The 23688-nt window shown below is 45.7% G+C and overlaps 1 protein-coding gene across 1 annotated transcript in view; it reads left to right on the top strand.

Annotated features, from left to right (window-relative positions):
• Positions 1–23688, top strand: part of CNTNAP2 (contactin associated protein 2) — a 1342199-nt gene that overhangs the window by 1127285 nt on the left and 191226 nt on the right. The window contains exon 17 of the mRNA XM_044920022.1: positions 5977–6195. Within this exon, the coding sequence (XP_044775957.1) occupies positions 5977–6195 (219 nt within the window). The remainder of the gene's footprint in view (positions 1–5976; positions 6196–23688) is intronic.

A 23688-nucleotide genomic window follows, 5' to 3' on the forward strand; every position in this document is an offset into this window, starting at 1 on the left:
TGAGTTTATCCTGGATAAGCCTTTGATCCTCAAATGTCATATATTTGGAAACAACCTTTAGCATAGTTTTTTTCGAGCTGATGTCACTAATGTATCCTGATCCTAGAGTGAGAAGATATATATTCTTACTTTATGCTCTCAGGGCAGATGCTTGTGGAATCTAAGACGCCATTCCTTATGTATGCCTGTCGCCTAAATTATGGTTTGCCTTAGGAGAATATGTGGGTTTCCTTGCTCAGAGTATCTATATTATAATAGTTTGGCCTCGTTGACAGGAGTGTTTCTATTCATCCATTCATTTATTCACAAATTGTGCCTACTCTGTGGCAGGCATTGTTCTAGGCGCTGAGGATCTAACAAAAATGAACAAAACAGAAAATGCCTCTGCTTTAGTGGGGCCAGGAGCACATGTATATTGTGCCAGATGGTGATACAATGCATGCTACGTAGGTCAAACAAAATTTTTTTTTCAGGAGAAAGGAGAAAAGGCAGCTGAGAGAGGGATTCACTATTTAAATTGGAAGGTTTAGGGAAGGAATTTCTAATATGATGACGTGAGCAGAAGGGTAAAAGAGCAGACACAGAGTTATTTGGGTAAAGCAGACACAGAGTTATTTGGGTAACAGTAAGTGCTAAGGCCCTGTGGCAGGAACCGGTTCACAAGGTAGTGGACAAGGAAGCCTTAGGTGATGAGGTTAAAGAAAGACTAAGAGGAGCAGAGCAGGTACAGAGACTACAGGAAGCTCTTTCAAGGAATGTGGTAACTAAAGAGAGCCAAGAAATGGAAATAAGGTCAAGAGAAGTGTTTTGTAGTGGCGGCTGCTAAGATGTTCCTGTGGGAGTGATCCAGTAGAGAGCAAATGGTTGGTGTTGTAGAAGAGAGGGGGGGGCCTCTGGTCTGATGTCCTTGCATAGGGAAGAAGGGATGGAGGGCATCCAGGCTATACATGGAACATCCGGCCTTAGATAAGAGCAGAGATAGTCCCTTTACTTCTTCCTTCTTCTCCTCATCTCTCTGATTCTCGCAGGGACCTTGTTTGCCATCTACCTTCCCCTTCTCATGACCCTCTCATGTTGCATAAATCCTTTGGTCTCCTGATGTCCACTTAGCCCTTCCTTCCTAAAAAAAAAAAAGAAGAAAGTATATCCATAACATTCTCCACTGTAGAATGAGGCTAAAATATCTGGTCCGCCTATTTACCGGTTTCGCTGTATGGATCAAATGAGATTTTGTGCGGAACAACCCTACCAATCCTTAAGCTTCATTTTAAGATGGAAAAACCAATCATTATCAAAACTGCAGCAGCGTTAACCCATCGGCTCAGCAAGCTCACTGTGTATACCCGGCCTTGTCTCTTCCCTTTACCTGTTCCGTATTGAGTGACCGCATGTCTAAAAGTTACCTCAACTGCTGAGAGAACTCGGAGGCCAAAAGCCTATTATTCCGGCCAGTTGTTAAATTTGTCACTCAGTACCTGAAGCCTGGAGGTGATTTTTTGAAGAAAACTTGTGTTGAGTTAGAATGAGAGCGAATAGCGCCGCCTGCTGGACCTGGAAAGGGGCCGGACCGAGAGCTGTGCGTGGTTCTTTCCCATTGATTGTTTTCATTCCGTCAGATGGAGTCCTGAACCAGACTGATCCAAAGGGCATGTCCTCCATCTGGCCTCTTCTGTGATGCCAATATGCCACCTTGTGCATTTCTCTTTTCACGTAATCTCTTTTCGCCCTGTAAGGATTCAATATCTAAAATTACCAGCAAGACTAGCTGTATTTCATTTCATTAGTTCTCTTAGAATCTCTTGCAGATTAGATCACAGAATGTCGCCATGCGAAGGGATCTTCGAGATTGTCTAGTTCAGTGTTTTCAAACACATTTTGGCCACAGAAAGTCTTGGAAAACTATCATTTTAGACGCCAGTCAACTGAGACCCAAAATGTGAAAAGGCAAAGTTACAACCAGAAGTCGCATCTACTGATTCCCAAACTATTCCCCGTAACAGTGAACATGCTTTCAGCTGTAATAAAAACGGCTCAAACAATAATGGATGTCTCACATGAAAAGTGTTGAGTGGCTCTGGGAATAATGTAAGAGCTGACCAACATCATCACAGACCCAGGTTTATCCCATTGTCCTCCGTGTTCTTCTCAGCATGTCTGATTACAAGATGGCCCCAGCAACATTAGGAACCACAACCTCCACCCAAGATGAAGGGGTATAAAGGGGCTGACTGTCTCTTCTCCTCTGAGCTAAGAAATTGTCCCAAAAGAACCCTAAAGACTCTCCTCGTATCCTGTTAGCCAGGAGGGAATGATATGTCCCATCCTAAGTGGGTTACTGGTAAGGAGAGTGAGATTGCCAAATTCGACTTAGACAAATCCTGATTCATGTTCTGGGTCTGGGGCAGGGCCATCCATACCTGAAGCGTACGATTCTGGGGCAGTACAGAGATTCCTGGACAAAACTGGAAAAGGGCACTGTGGCTATTTATTGGAGGGGCATTGCCCATGGGTCTCCCCAGTTTCTGCTTGTCTTCTGAGCAAGAGGTATCAGTAGCTTTGTTCAGACCTTTCTAAGGATGTGAGGACGGCACACAGTCTTGGAACATAGAGGTAGATTTCTTTCCTGACCAGGATAATGAAGCTAATGTCTCTCCTCAGGGCAAAAATTGAGCTGGTTGTCTAGCCGCCCCTTTGAAAGAGTGGGGTGTCTTAAGTTCAGGTCCCTCGGCAGTGACACAAACTCCCTGCATATGCGTCATCCATCTGGGCTGCTCCACATGGCACCCCCCCCCCCCCCCGTGGAACGTGGGGCACAAGAGAAATCAATGTGGACATGAAGCCCATACTGCCTGCTCTGCTGTGGACAATATGTCTTTTGTCTCGGACCCAGGAGGCTTCTGCCTTCTGCCAGCACCCAGGAAACCATGGGAGACTACATTGTTAGTTTATCCGAGGGGGTAAAATCTCGGACAATTCCCAGTTCTTGACACTAATAGAAAGACAACCATCCATGTTTGCTACAGTCTTCTCTCCCCTGAGGCACACCCGATACACCCCATTCCATCCTCAAATACTTATTTCTGGAAATAGGATTGCTTTCAGCATGTAAGAAATTCCTGTCTTAGTGGCAGAAACAGGGCAACTCTGCAGCCTCCGACTGGAGACACTCACATTAAGTAAGGACAGTGTCGTTGGTCTGGTGTCTTTGAGGCTGTCTCCCTTTTATTCGCTCCCTGACTCTCTCTGTAATTATCTCTTTTAAAATGTCAGCTCCTCTCATCCAGAAGAGCAAGAGCAATCAGCCACAAACTGAACTTTAGAAGTTTTTAAAACACACTTGCCGTTTGACTGGGAGATGGATTCTCAAAGGCATCCCTTAGCAAAGTGAGGGGAGCTGACATTGAATGACAGAAGAAAAAAAGGGAGCCCTTTTCTTTGCACTCACGCGGGGCCTGCAGCCCCTTCCTCAGGAAGCCAGAGAAGGGATGTATGAAAAATGTGAATATTTCTACACTAGAGCCTGAGTAGAGGCCCTTTAAGGAGGAATCTGCTTTCAGAGGCCTTTGACCTTGAGTGCCTCTTACTGCGCCCAACTGGTGAGGGGACCGAGCTATAGAAGGATCCTGGAGACGTCTTTGCCTTCTCTGGAGTGAAGTGTTGATGTTAAGAAGACCATGGTCCAGAGGAAGAAACACGGGATCTAGTGTGACAAGCAGAGAAAAGAGTATGGACAATTCCTCATTAAACGTTGGTACTCGGAGTTTCTCCAAATGGTGACAATTTAAAGACCTGGACAAAAATCCATCATAGCAGGAAGAGAGGAGGAGAGGAAATTAGAGCAGCATTTACCCCTCCCAAGTCAAACCTTAGGGTTAAACCCAATTTATCCCTAAATTCTATTGCCCTGATGGTTGTTGGTGCCTTTAAAATGAAACGATCTTTCCTACTTAGCGCAGGAAATTTTGTGCTCTTGCTCTTCTGACAACTTACATTTAAAAATGCATCTGCTAAAACATAGCACTACAAGAACACAACAGATTCAATCTTAACACCGGAGGCCACTTTTCCCCACTGACTCTGCCGGAAATACAGGGAAAGATCATTCAGTCCGTGAGTCATACGATCGTCGACCTGCATTCTGATATTTCCAGAGAAACCTTCATGAAGGTCACTGGCCTCCACTGAGTCACAGTGACCCCTGGAGGCATGAGCCCCTAATATAGAGGAGATACTTCACTGGAGTCCATGTAGATTCACCACGGGTGTTAAAATTAAAGTTCTCTTTCTAACGACATAAAGGATCAAAATTCCTTGGTACAATTAGGTTGATTAAATTGAGCTCTGCGTCTAAAATCCCTGTAGCTTAATAAAGTTAATGCAGCTTTCAGAGGAGCCTGACCCAGAGGCAGGGAACAGTCTAGGTCCTGAGAGAATCTGGCCCACTGCGGTTTTTAAATTAGAAGTTTGATTGCTTGTGACACCATCTCAAAATGGTACCAGTCCAAAGAAGCTGAATTTTCCATTAGCCTGGGAAAAAATGACAGATTTTTTTTAAAAGATTTTATTTATTTATTTGAGAGAGAAAGAATGAGAGAGCACATGAGAGGGGGGAGGGTCAGAGGGAGAAGCAGACTCCCTGCCGAGCAGGCAGCCCTATGCGGGACTCCATCCAGGGATTCCAGGATCATGACCTGAGCCAAAGGCAGTCGTTTAACCAATTGAGCCACCCAGGCGCCCAAAAATGACAGATATTTAATTAAACTGCTTAGAGATTAGGCAGAAGGCTTAGTGGATAGATAAAGGGGCTGAATCTCTTTATAAGCAAAGTTAGGAAATCCACTCGCGTGCCGCGTCTTTAATGTCGAAAAGAACTCAGCAAGCCGAAGGAGCTGGGGACCTGGGTGCCGCTTTCCCACTCAGCTGCCTCTCCTGCCAATCGCAAGAAAAATACACATTCAAAAAGCATGTTTATAAAGTGTTAGGTGGTCACTGAGGAAATTAAAACCTAAAATGTGAAGTAGGAAAGCTACTTAACCAAAGCTGCCAAAGCAAACCACCCTAATCCATTTTTCTCTTATTGAAAGGTGATTTATTACGGACTTAGAGCAGATCTATGAAAAAAGAATGATTTGTGGTCAGTGCTGGAGGGTAGGTTGTGAGAAGGATCCAGCCGGCCTTCCAGATGGGGAATGACCAAACTGCACAGCAAATGGTTCAGGAAAGGGATTGCCGTGCGGGAATCTTGAGCTACCTTGTGGATAGCCACAGTGGCCCAAAAAAGATGCAGGTCACCTTCATTGCCTCAACACTCACAGCTCCCTAGCTTTCAACAGGAACTGCAAGGACTACATTAATGAAATACAGTTTTGTAAGCTCTCCCAAGGCAGTAGCTCCCAATTCTAGCTATATATTAATATTTTCCAAGGAGCTTTTAAAAATACCAGTGCTCTATGCCAGACCACCCGAGCCAGAACCCCTGCAGATGGAGCTGGACACAGGTGTTCCAGAAAGCTCTCCAGGAGCAGGTCACTGCCTTGGGAGCTACTGAAGAGTTACATCGTGTGTAATCAACAGATCGGGGGCTCGGAAGCCTGACAAGCCTGGGTTACCGTCTTAGCTCCACTGCTCACTAAACCTAAGACACTCTGCACATGCTTAACTTCTCCAGGTCTGGGTTTGCTTATCTGGAAAGAGTCAATGATGGTAACCTCTCGATAAGCTTCTAAAGACTGAGTAAGAAAATAAATGTATTCTCCGTCCCCGATCCACATCTATTTCCCTCTTGTCGGAGGAAATATGGTTAAAGCGGATTGATGTTTTATCCTTCCTCAAGTGATTTTGCCATGAACTTTTGTAGCAAATGATAGGCTTAGATTATTTCTCTCTCCCGGCTTTGTTTTTCCTCTAGAAATCACTGCTATTTGGTTATCTGGGAGGAAAATACTCATGTGCCTCTCATGCTTTCTGCTCCTCCAGCTGCCACCGAAGTGTCCTTTTCGTTTGATGTCGGAAATGGGCCGGTGGAGATTGTGGTGAGGTCGCCCTCCCCTCTCAATGATGACCAGTGGCACCGGGTCACCGCGGAGAGGAATGTCAAGCAAGCCAGTTTACAGGTGGATCGGCTGCCCCAGCAGATCCGCAAGGCACCCACAGAGGGTCACACCCGCCTGGAGCTCTACAGCCAGTTGTTTGTTGGTGAGTAATAGAAAGGGCTTTGTGACTTTGTTGTTATTGTTGTTGTTGTTGTTTTAAGATTTTATTTATTTAGAGAGAGACCATGTGTGCGTGAGTGGGGGGAGGGGCAGAGAGAGAGAGAATCTCCAGCAGACTCCCCGCTAAGCACAGAGCCCAACGTGGGGACACGGGGCTCGATCCCAAGACCCTGAGACCATGACCTGAGCCAAAACCAAGAGGCGATGCTTACGACTAAGCCACCCAGGTGCCCTGTCTGCCCCCCACCCCCGTTGGTTTTAATAACCTTGACGATGGAAAAAATAAAAGTCTCTGGAATGTTTTGATAGAGGTTCTTCCAAAAGTAAGAGTCTAGGCTTCGTGTAGTCTCCATCAAGACAGAATGGAACAAGGAAGATGACTTAGGAAACCTAAATCTGGCTCTGCTCTCTGCTTTCCGGAGCTCGAGGTCCTCAGCTACAAAATCAGAGGGGAGGCTGGGTTATCGCTGAGGTCTCTGATCTGTGCAGAAAGAAAGAGAAAGAAATGAATTCCCTAAGTTCAGGTTTGCTTGAAATGATAAGGAGAAATCTGTTATTCCTTTCTCTGCTCATCCTCAAGGTTCTTGGCAGAGAAGGATGTGAACTCCTCCCCACATACTATCTTTACAGGAGAAAGAGATCAACACTGAGAAATTTAAACAGAGCAGAAGTTAAGCATCCTTTGCAAGAAGTCAATCTAGCCTCAGTTTGGTCTTTGCTTTTGATATATTCCAGCTGAAGCTAATGTTATTTCAAATCAATACCTGTTCCCATGAAGTATTAAATTTTGTTTTCCAGAACACTGATGTTTTAGGGAATTAGCCATTTTTCCTCTGTTGAATGACAAGAGAGCAAGTCTGAAGGACTTTCTGGCTATGTGCCACCTTAGACCCCCTCTCTGAGTTTCTGGGGGTTAATTGATCAAGTCAGTCAACTGTGGCCATCCCAGACCAAGCAAAACCAGATGTGACCTGGTTGCTGCTCATAGTCCTACCACCTGTCACCCCAAGCTAGAGCCTCACTAAGGGTCAGCTAATTTTAACAAGGGCCAAAGCCCCACGGTGTCTTTCATAATTGTGTCAGAATGCTTTAAGAACATTAGAAAGTCACAAAAAGAACAGTAAAATTGGATGTCAGCTCCTTCGGTGCAATGTGGGCAGACTACAAACGTGTTAACTTAGTTAGCTTTGGAAGTAAGACTGACTTGTTAACAAGCCATGTCATCAGGGGCCGTGAAAGAGTCAACAGTTTTGAAATAAAATACTCCTCGACCCCAACTAGAACCCAGCCCCTTCCAAATCCTGCTCTCACGTTTTAGTTCTCAAAATTACACATTACTTTTAAAATTATTTTTTATTAATTATCAGGTCCGCTGATTCCTGCTGAATATTGTGAGCAAATTTCGCTTTATCGATCCATCTTGTCCAGATTACTTAGGACAAGTTTTGTTTTCCTCAACCCTGTCCATCTCAAGCATGCTGGTTAAATTCTACCTGGCTTTCCTCATAACAGGTGACCCTAACTGACCCGAGTTTCTTATTTTTCTAAGCTTGTCCCTAGGTATAGAGGTCCAACTTTCTTTCTGTCCCTTTCTTTCCACAGACTATAGCTGTCTCCAGAAATTTTGGAGACCAAATAAAGTTGTAAATGGAAAGAGATAGAGGGAGCATTTATTATGATCTTTGAAAGAATTCTGATTTGTTTAAACAAGAACAGCTTAGAGGAAGAGAACAGTAGAGGACTGAGGTCAGAATTCGACAGAACAATTAAATTGGAGAGACAGGCAGAGAAAGAGCATCTCAGGAAGAAGACTGAAGGATTGGAGAGAATAAGCATGGAAAAATTTAGGAGAGGGTGTCGCAGGAGGAGAGAGTTCCATGAAATTCTCTGTGTTTGTTATTGCCAACTAATATCAAGTGCCGTGTGTAAAATCAGGCTAGAAAAAATGTTCTTTGAATTTAGCAATTATGAAACCACTGGTGACCTGGGAAGGAAGCTTCGGAACAGGGGGCTGCCATGATGAGTCAGCAGCCACTTTTCACTTGATGAACACGAGGAGGTCCACGTCCCCCTTTCTAATTTCCTGTCGGCTCAAAGGTGGGGTGATGCGCATCTCCCAGACATGAGCTATTGTGCACCAGTGTGAAAACATATTGTTCTGCGACAAACGTCCTCTCCAGGGGTGGTGGGGAGGGGGCCTTATTTCCGGAAAGAAAATCAGTTCAGCAGCCGTGAAATCCTGGAGCCAGCTATCCCAAGACTGTTCTGACTCCCGCTCTCATAAGAAGCTCTATCCTGACCAAGTGTCCCCTCCTTTTCCCTCTTGAGTCTCCTGTTTCATCTGTCTAATAAAGGAGTTGGGTTTGTTGGTCTCCAGAATTTCCTCCACCTTCAGCCATTTGTGGTCACGTGTTTAGAGATAGGTTAAAGCGGCCTCAGCTGCCAAGCGGTCATCCTTCCCACAGTGTCGTGTGGTTAACGTGGGCTTTGAATCCCATCTCTGCCACTAACCTGCTGAGGGACCACCGGCAGGTTATTACTCAATATTGCCGTGTTAAATAGGGAGGCAGTCCCCACGTCTCAGGGTGGATTGAATCCATCCAGGAGAAGCGCTCTGGAGAATGCCTGGCATGGAGTCAGACTCATGAAGTAGGAGTTACTTCTTTATCTTTGCTCTTACCTTTACTCCCTTAGCTTTCGTCCTCCAGGTAACCCTCACTGCCCCCTACAGAACTTACTTCCAGCCCTAAAGCACTGACCCTTTAACCCACACACCCTGAAGGAAAGTACCTCTGCATAAATGCCCCTCAACATCCAAAATCAGGCTGCAGTTCCCCACCTGCTGGCCTGCCACAGGGGCCCCAGGGCAGGAGAAGCAAGCAGGGGCCCCGGCATGTTCTCAGTCGGCCCAGGAGCCAGCAAGCGGCCATGTGAAAACACAGGTGTAAGCATCCCAGTCGAGACATATGGCAGAATTGCCCAAGAGCTCCTTCTCCGTTCTAGAAAGGAGGGGCAGAAACAGACTGGAAGTCCCTCTGGGCTTTGCACACACAGTGGGCTCTGAGGCCAAGAGCTCCTTCTCCGTTCTAGAAAGGAGGGGCGGAAACAGACTGGAAGTCCTTCTGGGCTTTGCACACACAGTGGGCTCTGAGGGAAGGCCAGACTTGTGCCTCCTTTCTCAAAGTAACTGAAGAAACAGCGAGAAGAACAGTCCCCCTCGCTCTTCATCTAGAATATAATTAAAAGCTGTCTTCGAAAGAGGATTAACACACAGGTGTTTAGGCAGTAATTCTCATTACTGTGAGAATTTTTATTACGGCTATGATTCTGCTTTAGTCAAAAAGTAACAAACATGAAGAGTGACGTGGGAAGAAAGAAGCAGTTGCTAATATTTGTCTGCAAAACGCAGGAAATCTTCTCATGCTTTTGATCCAACATGAGCAACTAGCATATGATGAGCTTCTGGGATGGCCCAGCAGAGACACTTAAACCACATGGTGATCTGTAGCTTTGACCAGCCCAGGTGCTCAGACCTCCATCCCCCATGGCAGCCAAAAGGCCCTCTTTTTCTTAGGAGGCGGAGAAGAGCAAACATGCTCAGGGTCATTATGTAGGCGTGAGCAGTGCCAGGCTGGACTGAGCCAGAGTCCTCTTTGGCACAGAGACATCCGGGGAGCTGGGGGCCCTGGCAGCTGCAGCCGCAGTGTCAGGGCTAGGAGGGGGCGGGGCAGCTGCCGGGCCATCAGCCTGCAGCTGGCAGCCAGCCCAGGGCATGGTCAGGGAGCTGGCGGGGGGTAAGCCATCGCGGAGAGCCAGACGGGCTATTCAAGGCAGGTGGCTGGTGGAGGAGTGCGTTTGCAGCAAGCCAGGCACGGGTCAGAGCATGAAACTGTGCTTGACAGGAGGAGGTCAGAGTTTGGGAGAGCAGGAGGCTGCTTCGGAAGGTTCGGGAAGATTCAGTCTCCTAAGTGGCTCTTTGAGAACCCTGACTAATGACAAATGCCCAGGCTCAACTCACTCGACCCTGACCTCTTTTGAAATCCCTCTGGAGGTTAAAGGAGGCCATCGCTTCTGTGCAAGATGTAGCCCCAAAGGAGCTGAAAATTCTTGCTCGTTCCTTCAGGATCTTCTGTGCTCTGCAGGATGTCTGCCTGGCCGGAGACCAAAGCAAGAGCGCCACCCTCAGGACTCAGCAAACAGGGGCAGCAGAGCCTGCAGGCTCTGCTTCCTCTAGCACTTTGTCTGTGAGGAAACTCCTCCTCCTGAGCTGCCACTTGAGTTGATGGATGAGGTGAGGTTTCTTAAATGGATTTAGAAGTGAATGAGGCCAGAGCGCTATGCTCATTGTCTGAGCTCCGCTTCGCTAGCGGCCCCATAAAACAGCCCAACTTCCCCAAACTCCATGATATAGCTTGTTCGGTCAGCTGGTCCTCACCCCCTCTGTATTCCAGAATCATGAGTGGATCATTCCAGTATTCCAGTGCCATCTGAAACGCAGTATCATTGGGAGAGCAAAGAGAAAATCAGCATTTGTGGTCTGCCAGGGAGAAAAATGGAATTCCAGGCAGAAAGTGCACCCAAATCTGTATGTGAATAGAATGGTTCTTTCTAGTATCCAAAAAGTTTAGAGTAAAAAATGTACAGTCCAAAGAGCAGGAATGAAAACACAGAAAATATGTTGCTTGTTCCTGTTTCCTGCAAACCTGCCTCAGTAGCAACAACATGAGTGCTGACTGACACATCCTGGGCCACACTTCAAGGTCAAGTGTGCCACATGCTTTGTTCACCTCTTCTAAAGTAAATAGTATTACTAGTTTCTGCTTTATTGTCACAGTGAAGAAACTAAAGCTAAAGATTAGTTCACAGCCCAAAGTCGTGCAGCTGGTAAGAGACAGAGCCGGGGTTTGGTCCCTCGCAGTCTGATTCCAGAGACCCAGCTCCGAACAGTCCATCTTGTCAAAGCAAAAATGACACCTACGTTAAACAGGCAGGAAGATGTCACTCGAGGTTACTGCAGAGGGGAGACCGGCCGCAGCTCAGTCAGAGCCCAACTCCCCCGAAACAGTGGAAGGGGGTGTTTTTCGTGTGTTGTTTTTTAATTGTGGTAAAATACACAAGGCGCGTTTTTCAGAGCGAGGGTAGGAGAGATCATAGGCCATCTGTGTTTGCTAACAACTTTACCCAGAGGAAAAGTACACTTTCTCCTCTCTTCAGGGCAGGAGGTAGCTTTACAACTCGGAGTGAGGGGCCCACGCTCCCCTCAGAAACTGAGAGATACTGGAAGTAGTAGCTCCCTTGAAGTTTACATTTCAAAGGGAGGTGACTCCTGGGTCCCCAGAAAGACAATCCTGGGTTGTAAAACTGGCAAAAAGACTCTTGTGAAAAGATTTACATCTCAAAGGGGAAGGCAAAGAATGTACAATTACCGGTTTTCTTAAGTAAATGTTTTAAGAAGAGGGAAGTCAGGGGTCCAGGGTCAGGAAGAAACCAGTGGAGTGTTGAGTCAAGCTGAGGGGAACGCTGCGGCCATCGTGGTCAGTCTATACCAGCGATTCTCATCTGGGGTGATGATGGGGCCCACCAGGTATCTGGAAAAGCGTGGCGGCTTTGGAGTTGCTACCTCCAGCGACAGGCTGCAGGCAGAATTCCCGAGATGCACAGGGGAATCCATCCGGACAAAGACTTGTGCGTGCGCCCCAGAGGGCAGCAGGGCCCCCATGAGGAAACACTGCTCTCAGTTATGGAGTCTAGAGTAGGAGACGAGGGGGTCAGGCCTAGCCTGAGTTGGCCCTGGCAAGTATTCTGTGCATTACAAAGTCAAAATGCAAAAGACCAAGGCAGGTGGAGGACCACAAACAGACACAGACACAAAGCTTTAGGATTAAGAAGAGAAGCAGAAGCAGTCTTGGCGGGGAATGAGCCGCCTTACTTGAGAGTCTTCGTGATACAAAAATAAGCTGTTTTTTCTTTTTTACTTACTTTGGTAAACACTTTGTAAGGGTTGTCAAAGTCAATACAGATCTCTCTAGAACCAACGGATATCTAGAGAACGTCCAGAATTCTGGTCTTCTGTCCATGATCTCCCAGTGTAACTGAACCCAAGTCCCACTGCCCGATGCAAAGCAAAGCCAACCACGGAGACATGAAGTTGGCAGCAAGGAAGAGTTTCTTCAAGAGGAGGCCAAATGAGGAGACATGAGGAGACAAGCCTCAAATCCACCTCCCCAGAGGGGGAGGGAACTGTTTTTATAATCGGAGGGGTTGAGATTACACACACATTGATGGAAAGGGCAGGGCAATTTAGGACTATTCATGAGGAAAGACGGGGCATGTACACTGAGTGACATACATGTAACATACATCCCGTGTTCAGCATGGGGTGGAGACTTAACATCAGAATGAGGCAGGGATGCCTGGGAGGCTCAGTCGGTTGGGTGTCTGCCTTCGGCTGGGGTCGTGATCCCAGGGTCCTGAGATCAAGTCCCACATCGGGCTCCTTGCTCAGCGGGGAGCCTGCTCCCTCTGTCTGCTCTCCCCCTGCTTGTGCTCTCTTGCTCTCTCTCTCTGACAAATAAATAAATAAAATCTTAAATAAATAAAGAAAGAAAGAATGAGGCAAAATTCAGCCCCTGACTCTTGCCTGGTGAACTGGGAAGACCCCGAGCCCTGAGGCCTTGCCCCAGACCATCCCAAAGATGTCACCAAAGGCTCTTGGTCTTGTCATGAGAAAGAATTCAAGGACAGACACCCAGCACAGCAGACCAGCAACACAAGTGGGAAAGTTTAGTAAAGTGAAAGTGTGCTCCCAAGATGTGAGAGCAGGAGAGCTCCAAGGAGAGAGCTGGGCGCCTTGGGTTTCTGTCTTTTATTGACAGCTGTTAACTAGGGAGTGGAATATTCATTACCTGGGGTGGGGATTTCTTGGCAACAGTTTTGTGCCTTTTCTTCCTGATTTGGTCAGGGGTTTCTGGTCATGGCACCCGCCATTTTTGACCTGCCTGGTTTGATCTGGCTTCTTGTGGAGGTGCTGCCAGGACAGCCTTCTGACTTTCCCCATAGCTGGCCTCCAGGTATCCTGTTAGAACCTAACTAATTGCCAACTCTAACGACATCAAGAGGTAATCTTAGGACAAAGAGAAGGAGCTATGGGCATGCTCCAAGAGCCAGTATAAATGGGACAGGGTCTTGGGCTCATTATCTCAGGTAAGGAAAGTAGGGCTTTGCTTGTTCGCAGGCTGGAACCATATTGCCTGACCGTGAGTCCAGGGTTTCTCCAGAGACAGCTAGTAGGTTTGTTAGTGGGGACTGAAAGATGCGGCAACTGATGAGGAGGAAACAGTTCTCTGAAAAACAAGCTTGAAACTTCTTGCTACTTTCAACTTCATTAACCCTACAGGGCAAGATTTCACCGGCAGCATCCCACCCACTGTCCTTCATGAGATACTTTCTTCTCTTGGGTTCCATGGCAGTGCTCACCGCTTTTCCTCCCGCCTTTTGCTTGCCATGACTTAGTCTCTCCTGTGACTTCTCTTCCTCTCCATGGCCTAGATGTTGAAGCGTCATAGAACCTTCCTCTCTTCTCCACCCATCCTTTTCCCCAGGTGATCTTATCCAGTCCAGTGACATCCAATACTATCTCTGGACCAATGGCTCTTAAATCGAAATCTCCAGGCTTCACTTCTCTCAGGAATTCTGCGTCCATTGATCCAACTGTCTACTTAGCATCTCAGCTTGGATGTCTAATGGGCATCTCAGAGAAAACATGGCAGGCTCTTAATGCCCACCCCAAACCTGTTCTTCCCGCAAACTTCCCATCTCAGTAAATGACATCACCACCTACCCATTTTTGCTTGCGCCCAAAATTTTGAATTACCCTTGATTCTTCTCTTTCCCTCATCACTGCCCATCAGTAGTAAGTCTTGTGACTCTACCTCTAGACTGTCCCTGAGATGGGTCCACTGCTCTCCATTACCACGAGTCCTACCCGAGTCAAAGCCACAGTTGTTTCTTGCTTGGACCGTTGCAGCAAGTCTCCTAGCTGTTCTGCACAGTTTTGGTATGTGCCATGGACACACCAAGCTTATTCCTGCTCTAGAGCATTTGCACTGGCTGTTCCTTCTGCCTGAAATACCTCCGCAGACACGGAAGAGGCCAGCTCCTTCTTGTCCTTCATGCCTCAGCTTCAGCTACCTTCTCAGGGAGGCCTTCTCTGACCACTCAACCCGACGTCACCAGTCACTTCCCATTTTACATTCTCCTCAGAATTTGTGATATTTTCATTTCTTTTTGTGTCCTTGCCCTAGAAGATAGGCTACATGATAACAGAGACCTAGAATAATGCTGCAGTGGGTGCCCAGTGAATATTTGCTGAGTAAGTGAATGGTATAGTGTTTGTTACTTCTCTGAGTTAATAGTCATGTTGCCATCTTTGGAAGTACCTTTTTCAGTAGGTACCACAGACTGAAATCAAGGATGACAGAAGCCAGGGAAAAAAAAAAGAGAGAGAGAGAGGAGACAGAGTCTCAGAATATTATGAAAGATAGTATCTCAGAGCAGTGTAGGCCCTAAATATAGTTTTCATTCTCCTTCTTTCAAGTGGAGGCCTTGCCTGTCTGGCAGTAGCTGAGATGCTAGCTAGGACCCTGATGCAAAGAGGTTCTCCCTTGACCCTCATAACCAGTCCCCTGGTTCTCCCCCAGCCAGAGAGAAGGCATCATGGCGTGGTTGGAAACCACAGCCGTGGGTAAAAATAATAAAAATAAAATGATTTGCTAGGTAAGATCTCGTATAAATATCACTGGATGAAATCAACAAACTGTCTACGAAGCAAAAGGGCAAATAGAACACAGAAGCTGCTCCATGGGCCCTCACAGCTGCTCACCATGAGGATCACCGACACTTACTCTTGTCTTAATCCAACCGCACCTTCCACCAAGCTCCGCCTCCAGGCCACGTCTGAGTTTCTGCTCCTCTTAGTAGAACAGCCTCTGCCCCGCCCCACCACAGGTGAAGTCACACACTAGCAGCCACCATATATTTTCCTACCCTGGCCCTTTAGTGGGCAAATCTTACTAGCTTTTACAATCCCGGCTCTCAATTTTACAGTTAGAGTTTTAACATTTTAAGTAAGTTGTGATAGCCACTATTTTTACCTTGTTTTCTTACACTCCCAATGTAAGCAGATGGACAGTATACTCTTAACCTCTTCTGGAACTTCACAAGGTAGCCAGTTAACAGCCTGTTTTCCAGGTGCTGAGCCACTTTCCTCAGGCAGAGGTCACGTGTGTGGACGCGTTCAGAGAGATTTCGGACCTAAGAAAAGAGCCAATTCAATTGTTCACCTTCTGTGTACAATAGTTCATGTGCCTCTTCAGGGACTCTGTGGTCTTCATCCCAGTTTTCTCATGACCCCTGGCGCGGTCTGATCCAGTGAAGCTGTTTTAATGTAAAGGCACCTGGTTTGCCATCGGCGTGGAAGATTTTTTTCAACAGATTTGCCATTTCACATATACATTTTTGATTCCTTCATTAAGGACTGAACTAAAGTTCATGAGAATAAATGGCAACTGTCACACAGAAAAAGATTGTAATAAAAGAGATTAGTATCATGACACAAATATTGGGGAAGGGATGGGCGCTCGCAGCCCCACTGCCCACCCCCCCCCATGATTCCCTGAGGATGCGAGACAACACCCCAGTTCACTAGCCTGAGCCAGCACAGTTGCCCCTTTGATACTTCATTCTCCCCTCCCTTCCTCCATCGGCCCCGCTGTCGCGGTCCTGCTGGGCGGCATCGCTTGGGCCCCACTCTTCACCTCCTGGCCCCGTTGTCACATCCTGGTGGTGTTCCTCGTTCATTTTAATTTCACTTTCCTAGGTTTCATCTTTCTTCCCAATTCTCAACTCCATTCTCTCCCCATCGCTGGCACCCACTGGAGTGTATTTTATGTATGGCCTCCCAGCCCCACTCTCTATATATCTGTTCAAAATATATGTACGTTCTGGAAACTTCGTAGTATTGCCTTTCGCATGTCATAATTTATACAGATGATATTGTACTACAAATCTCATCTGTTTCTTACTCTTTCGCTCAGCCTATGTTTTTAAGATGTATTTGTATAGCTCTGTGAATTCTGTGTGTATAGTGTTCCATTATGTGTATGCCGACACTTTATTTATTCTGTCCCCTAAAGATGAATACCTGAATTCCCCAAACTCTGCTACCACACCATTCCGTGAATGCTTATGCACGTCTCCCTGTTGTTCGAGGGTTCCTCCTCTGTGTGTGTGTGTGTGTGTGTGTGTGTGTCCAGGAGAATTACTGAATCCTAGGGTATGTACATACTTAATTTCAGCAAGTACTGCTTACCTCATCAGTTTCTGAGTGTAAACTTCAAGCTTAATTGGTTGAATTCTCTATTTCTGTCAATAACCTATCATAGGTAGCTCTGTATAATTTGAGGCCATTTGGCTAGTTAAATGTGTCCATGACCTTTTCGATGTATTGTATCTTTATTCCTTATGATGTTTTCCATCCACAGCTTTATCTCTGTTTTTCAAACTACTGCAGTGTCCCTGTTGTAATTAATATTTTTCTGGTGCTTTGTACAGATGTTTGTACCCTTTTATTTAAAAGTATCTCAGATATCCTAATGCTGAATCCCGTAAAAATCTAATTTGAGAATCTCTGTCTTTTTCTTCATTTATTGTAACGAGGGTTATTTCAGGGACGAGTTCTGCCATCTTACCTACGTTTTCGATTTACTGTGTTTTGTTTACTTGTTTGCCTGCCCACTCACCCCCATCTACTTTACATTGATTGAACTGAACCATTACTCTACTGATTTGAAAGTTACACATTTATACTTTCATTCCTCTGGTGGCTATTCCTAACTTATAAGACTCATACTTACGCTTTTTTTATCTGTCATCCACAAAAACAAATCAGTATCTCCGTTCTGAATGAACAAAAAAACAAGAACATTCTGACCTCCTTCCCCACCTGACGGCCTGCTGTGGTGATAGCATTTATAGTTTTAATTGTGTACTTATTTTAATTGTATTTACTAAGTTTTTCTCTTTACCTACTCTTATTTCCCATATCTTATTACCTGTTGGATTCATTTCCCCTTTTACTCGAGGGCAATTTTGTCTAAGAAAGACTGCATAGGTGAATCCTTCCAAGACTCACATGTTTACAAATATCTTCACTGGTCGCCATATTTAAGTCAACGCTCTCAAGAGACTGTCTTTTATTGGCAGCGTTGCTATTGAGAAGTTAGACACGAGTTACATCCTTATTACTGAACTTCTCCTTCTTCTCCTTTAGTGTTTCTTAACTGTAATGCAGCACCCCTAGCCTTTTGGGGGCTGGTCTGCTAAAGCCTGTGTCCCTCTTCTCAGAATGATGTTTTATATGAATAACATAAAATATGCCAAGTTACAAAAGAAACCAAATGTGTTGAAATAAAGTTATCAAACATTTAAAACAGCAAATTAATGATACAATAGTAATACAAGTGCTATAAATAACAAGACCTGGCTAGCATCAGGTCTAATAACTACCTTGAGTTCAAGTTCATCATGACCATAAATGATGCTTCAAAAAATCTGTAACTATAGTAGGAATACATCTATGATTTTCTATCAGCAGCAGTGACACAGATACTGCTAATCCTGCTGCAATTTTCCCTATGGTCCTAATTGAAGAAAATGCTAAATTTCATTTAGAGACTAGTGAAAATTTTGAACTCGGAAGGTGTTTCCCATCCCGTTCTCCAGCCTCCAGACTCCCGTAGATGAACACCTGAAATTTGGAGCCTCGGGTTAAGAATCACAGCATAGGACTACTGGGTATTTACCCCAAAGATACAAAAGTAGGGATCCGAAGGGGTACGTGCACCCCGATGTTATAGCAGCAATGTCCACAATAGCCAAACTGTGGAAAGAGCCAAGATGTCCATCGACAGATGAATGGATAAAGAAGATGTGGTAGATATATATACAATGGAATATTATGCAGCCATCAAAAGGAATGAGATCTTGCCATTGGAATGACGTGGATGGAACTGGAGGGTGTTATGCTGAGCGAAATAAGTCAATCAGAGAAAGACATGTATCATATGACCTCACTGATATGAGGAATTCTTAATCGCAGGAAACAAACTGAGGGTTGCTGGAGTGGTGGGGTGTGGGAGGGATGGGGTGGCTCCCTACCATTGGGGAGGGTATGTGCTATGGTGAGCACTGTGAATTGTGCAAGACTGTTGAATCTCAGATCTGTACCTCTGAAACAAATAATGCAATATATGTTAAGAAAAAAAAAAAGAAGAAGAAGGTAGTGGGAGGGGAAGAATGAAGTGGGGGAAATCGGAGGGGTAGACGAACCATGAGAGACGATGGACTCTGAAAAACAAACTGAGGGTTCTAGAGGGGAGGGGGGTGGGAGGATGGGTTAGCCTGGTGATGGGTATTGAGGAGGGCACATTCTGCATGGAGCACTGGGTGTTATGCACAAACAATGAATCATGGAACACTTCATCTAAAACTAATGATGTAATGTATGGGGATTAAAAAAAAAAAAAGAATCACAGCATAGGTATAGGTGTGGGGTTTTTTCATGTCTACTCTGTTTAGTATTTTAGGAGCCTCTTCATTCCAAAGTCTAATATTTATTCTAGAATATTCTGAGTCATTATTTCTTCAAATAGTTCCTTCCCCTGAGTTACTCTCTTCTTATGAAGTTACTAACTTTAGTTCTTAACTTTTCCTTCATTCCTTTTTTTTAACATACAATGTATTATTTGTTTCAGGGGTACAGGTCTGTGATTCAAAAGTCTTACACAATTCACGGTGCTCACCATAGCACAAACCATCCCCAATGTCCGTCACCCAGCCACCCCATCCCTCCCACCCCTCTCCACTCCAGCAACCCTTAATGCACGTCTTCCTGTTGTTCGAGGGTTCCTCCTCTGTGTGTGTGTGTGTGTGTGTCCAGGAGAATTACTGAATCCTAGGGTATGTACATACTTAATTTCAGCAAGTACTGCTTACCTCATCAGTTTCTGAGTGTAAACTTCAAGCTCTGAGTGTAAACTCAGCTTTCCATAAGACCTCTTTAGCCTTTCCTGTCACCTTTGGGGAGGGTTTACTGACCCAATATTTCAACCCCCTAAAATGTTCTTCTGCTCTATCTGGTCTGTTCTTCAACCCATCCTTAGAAATCTTTATTTCAACAATTATAGTTTTTTGATTCTCAACATCTCCAACCAATCCTTCTTCATCATAGTTTGTCATCACCCCATGTTCCCAATCCCATGGAGGAATCATTAGGCTAATCTTGCCGCTGTTTCATGTCAGCCCAGTGATGAAGATGTCAGTTATGTTGAGTCCTGTGGGCCTGCTCCCCTCAATTCCACCCCTCCTGACACAGGAGTCCTTCCTTTGTCGTGTTGGCTTTCCTCAGAGGCCTTGCCACTTTTCCCTACAAGCTCCTGTTCCTTCCCTTGAGATTACAAAATGCATTCTCCTCTCTTGTCTGCCTGAGGGGAGAAGCTAATGCTCATGCCCTGGGCTGTGCTCCTCAAGGAGAGTTAAGGGTGAGGAGAAAACTCTCATCTCACGGGGTGGAGCTGCTAGTTTCCATCCACCTCAGCCCCTTCCTGTTCCTACCTCCAGGTGTTTCTCGTGTCCCCACACACGACTTCAAAAGGCCTCCCTCCCAGCCAGACAGGGACACCCAGCTTCTGCTGTAATTGAGTCTTAAACCAGTGGTGTATCTTTACCCACTAAAGCTGCTCTCCCCCTATGTGTTCCCTGACTGCTACACCAAAATAATCAGATCATAGAGCCTTTCGCTGTTTACCTGTTTTTCTTGACATCCTGGTATTATTTAACATTCATAACTATGCCCTCCTTGCAATCCTGACCTCAAAACGCGCCATATTCTGTTCCTAGCCTCTCTGCTACCTCCTCTCTTCCCCTCCCTCTCCATCCCCAAGCTCCTCCTCTTTTCCTCCACCCTAGTGTCTTGGAAAACCCCTACATCCTGCAAGGCTGGTGATCAGAGCCATGCTGATCCCTCCCAGCTCCATAAATCCAGCCTTGACCTGGGACTAACATCTGCAACGGCTTGTTTTGAGTCTGCAGGCTGAGAGTGGGAGAATGAGGTGACAGGTAGAAGCAGCACTGGGGGTTCTTGACTCTAGATGAAGGAGACTGGATCTGGCTGTTATATAATAAAGACTTGAAGACCAATAATGAAGACCGAGAAAGAGGTGAATCAGCCTGGGTCAGGTTCCTGACCTCGTGTAGTGTGTGTGTGTGTGTGTGTGTGTGTGTGTGTGTGTGTGAGAGAGAGAGAGAGAGAGAGAGAGAGAACACAGGATATGTTAAAATCAACAGAAAGAAGATGTTTATTTTGCTCCAAAGATGAGCAGGAGTCACCAGTGGGACACATAATAAGAACAATAACATACAGATATTTGTAAAAGAAATATTTAGACAGAGTTCCCAGCTGATGGATTTGAAATTTGGGTTTGCGGTGAAATCTGCTAAGGGACTGTTTATACTTTAACGTTTGGATCAGGCTAGGATTTGGTGGCTTAGCACTGTCTTCTCTCTCTGCCTCCACTTTTGTAAGGGACTTGGAACCGTGAGACTCACTGCAGAGAGCCACCCTCTGAAGCAGCACCGTCTCACCAGATATAGGGGATGACCAACCACCCACCATGCAGGGCTAAGCCCGGTAACTGCTTTGATTGTAAAGTTGCAGTTAAGCTTTTGCACCAAGAAATAGTATCATTTCAATAATAGCATCAAAGAAGTGTCTCCTCTCTGTTGACCTCAAGATCAGTTTGGGCATATGTATTCCTGTCTCTGAACAGCCATCCTTATGGCTCCAGGGACAGAATTCTGCCAAGGGTGAATGACTTAGCTCAGATATTAATCATTCTGTCGGCATTTTCCACTTTAAGCACAGCAATGCCTAGAAACATATTATATGTCAGAGAAGAGTCTCAATGATGTAAGCCTTGAATCTCAAGATGGCAGCTATAGCAAGAGTGTAAGTTTAATAGCCTGATAGCCTGGGAGGGAATTATGGCCAGTGGCCACTTCCTGGCTGTGGAACACTGGGGAAATCCACTGTCTTGGTCCACTCTTCTTCACCTGTAAAGGGAAGATAATAATTATCTCTCAGAACATATAAAGTTTGGAACAATCCCTGGTGCGGCTAGTATTCAGTTAATACTAGCTTCTGAAATACCTAGTAATTTATTATGCTTGCCCTGCCACCATGGCCTCCAGAATCCCATCAGAGAGCAATTCACGTTGAGACGCACAGGAGTGTTCTGTGCTATCAGAAACCCAGTATTACCTCAGCCTCTATTTTGAAGTCTACTTCTAGTTTCAATAGTTTGGATTCACAGATTCTGTATGTCCTTTGCTCTGAGGACATATAAGAAAATCCATGCACTCTGAGAAACAAACTGAGGGTTCTAGAGGGGAGGGGGGTGGGAGGATGGGTCAGCCCGGTGATGGGTATTAAAGAGGGCACGTTCTGCATGGAGCACTGGGTGTTATACACAAACAACGAATCATGGAACACTACATCTAAAACTAATGATGTAATGTATGGGGATAATATAAGAATAAAAAAATTAAAAAGAAAAAAAAAGAAAATCCATGCAGTGATAATGAACTTTAAGAAAAAGTCTGTTCTATTGAATGAAGTTATGAATGAGTACTCATGAGCATTATCTGAGAAAGCAGTTCTCCAGATCCCAGTGCTCTGAGTATGTAAAAGCTTTTTCATATATGCCCTCCAATATCTAGCTGACATAGGCATTCCTGATCAGTACTTATCAGTCATTCAGCTGCACCGAATAATGTGATCCAACATCCTTTAATTCCCTCCGCTACTGGAAAATCTTCGCCATTCTGAGGTTCTCATCTTAACCAGACAATGGGGTTTTATTTTACACACCTGTCCTGCAGGAGTGTTTTTTTATGGGTCCAGGTTGACAGTCAAGACCTAAAAGATCATGGTAACATATAGAACAGGAGATACAGCAAGTGCAGCATCTACAGCTAGGGAGGCCCAGCCTACCCAAGCACATCGTTGTGTTTGCCCGCTCACCTGCACAGGCCAGGAGTGGTCTGCGTGGGTCACCTGGACACAGATGAGTCATGGTTCTCTTTCCCACCAGTTTTTTATACCATCAGAGGTTCAGGGCCTTCAAGCCAGCTTGTAGCTCCCCAAATCCAGATACGGTCCCATACAGCAGACGAGAAAGAGAAAACAGCCATCCTAATCCCATACCTTCCAGGAAAAGAGTGCAGTTAAAAAAGGCATTGACTCAGGCAGGCCTGTTCCAGCCCACGCTCAATGTCAACCCTTCACTCCTTGTATTAGCCTGCTCAGGCTCCCATCGCAAAATACCACCAACAGAAATTGACTTCTCACAGTTCTGGAAGCCAGAAGTCCATGATCAAGATGCCAGGGTTGGTTTCTCCTGAGGCCACACTCCTAGCCTTGTAGACCGCTGCTTCTCGCTGTGACCTCACACGGCCATTTTTCTGTGTGCCCACATCCCTGGTGTCTCTTCCTCTTATGAAGAATACCAGTCCTATTACATTAGAGCTCACCCTCAAGACCTCATTTAACCTCAATTACCTCTTTAAAGCCTTGATATACAGTCACACTGGGGGTTAGTCTTCAACAGAGGAATTTGGGGGCAGCACAGTGCATTCCCTAACACTCATGATACCTTGGGGACACGAGTACACTCATCTCAGCCATACTTAATTTATTCCAAGTCTGTACTTCTGTAGAATTTTGTTGATAACAAATAATAGCAATAATGGCAGCTACCATTAACTGAGCATTACCGCGAAGAGATGTATTACCACCTGTTATTAATATGACCCTGCAAGGTGCATATTTTTGTGCTAATTTCACACACAGACTGAGGCCCGAGAGGAGCTGGGATGATCACTCAGGTGGTGAGCAGCAAAGCCAATATACAAAAGTAGATCTTTGTGACCACCGCTCATGCATTCCTCACCCCTGTTTGCTGCCTCTCGTGAGTCACACTGCGCCCAGCACCATAGTGTACTGTTAGTACATTTGCATTAACCTGCAGGCAAGAAGTAGGTCTCCTCTGTCTTTTTAGCTCCGCCTTTCCCAGCACCTGGCACACATGAACTGGTCAGTGGCTTTGCGTTTCTGAGCACCCTGCAGCAACTCCCCATCTTACTCCTCCTTCCCCTCCCACCTGCCTCCCCCACCTGCAGGCAGCTCCCCCTTGCCTCTTTATCCTGAAGCCCTCTTCCCAGGAATATGCTCTCGGATACTCTTTCCATCAGCCTTTCAGTGGGATCTATCCTCTGACCGCCCCCACACCGCTCCCATTCCTGAGTCCACTTAACCCCACCTGACTTCTTCTCATAGTGCACATAACCTTCTAACACAGGA

Source organism: Neomonachus schauinslandi, chromosome 12 (genome assembly GCF_002201575.2).
Source record: "Neomonachus schauinslandi chromosome 12, ASM220157v2, whole genome shotgun sequence".
NCBI lineage: Eukaryota > Metazoa > Chordata > Mammalia > Carnivora > Phocidae > Neomonachus > Neomonachus schauinslandi.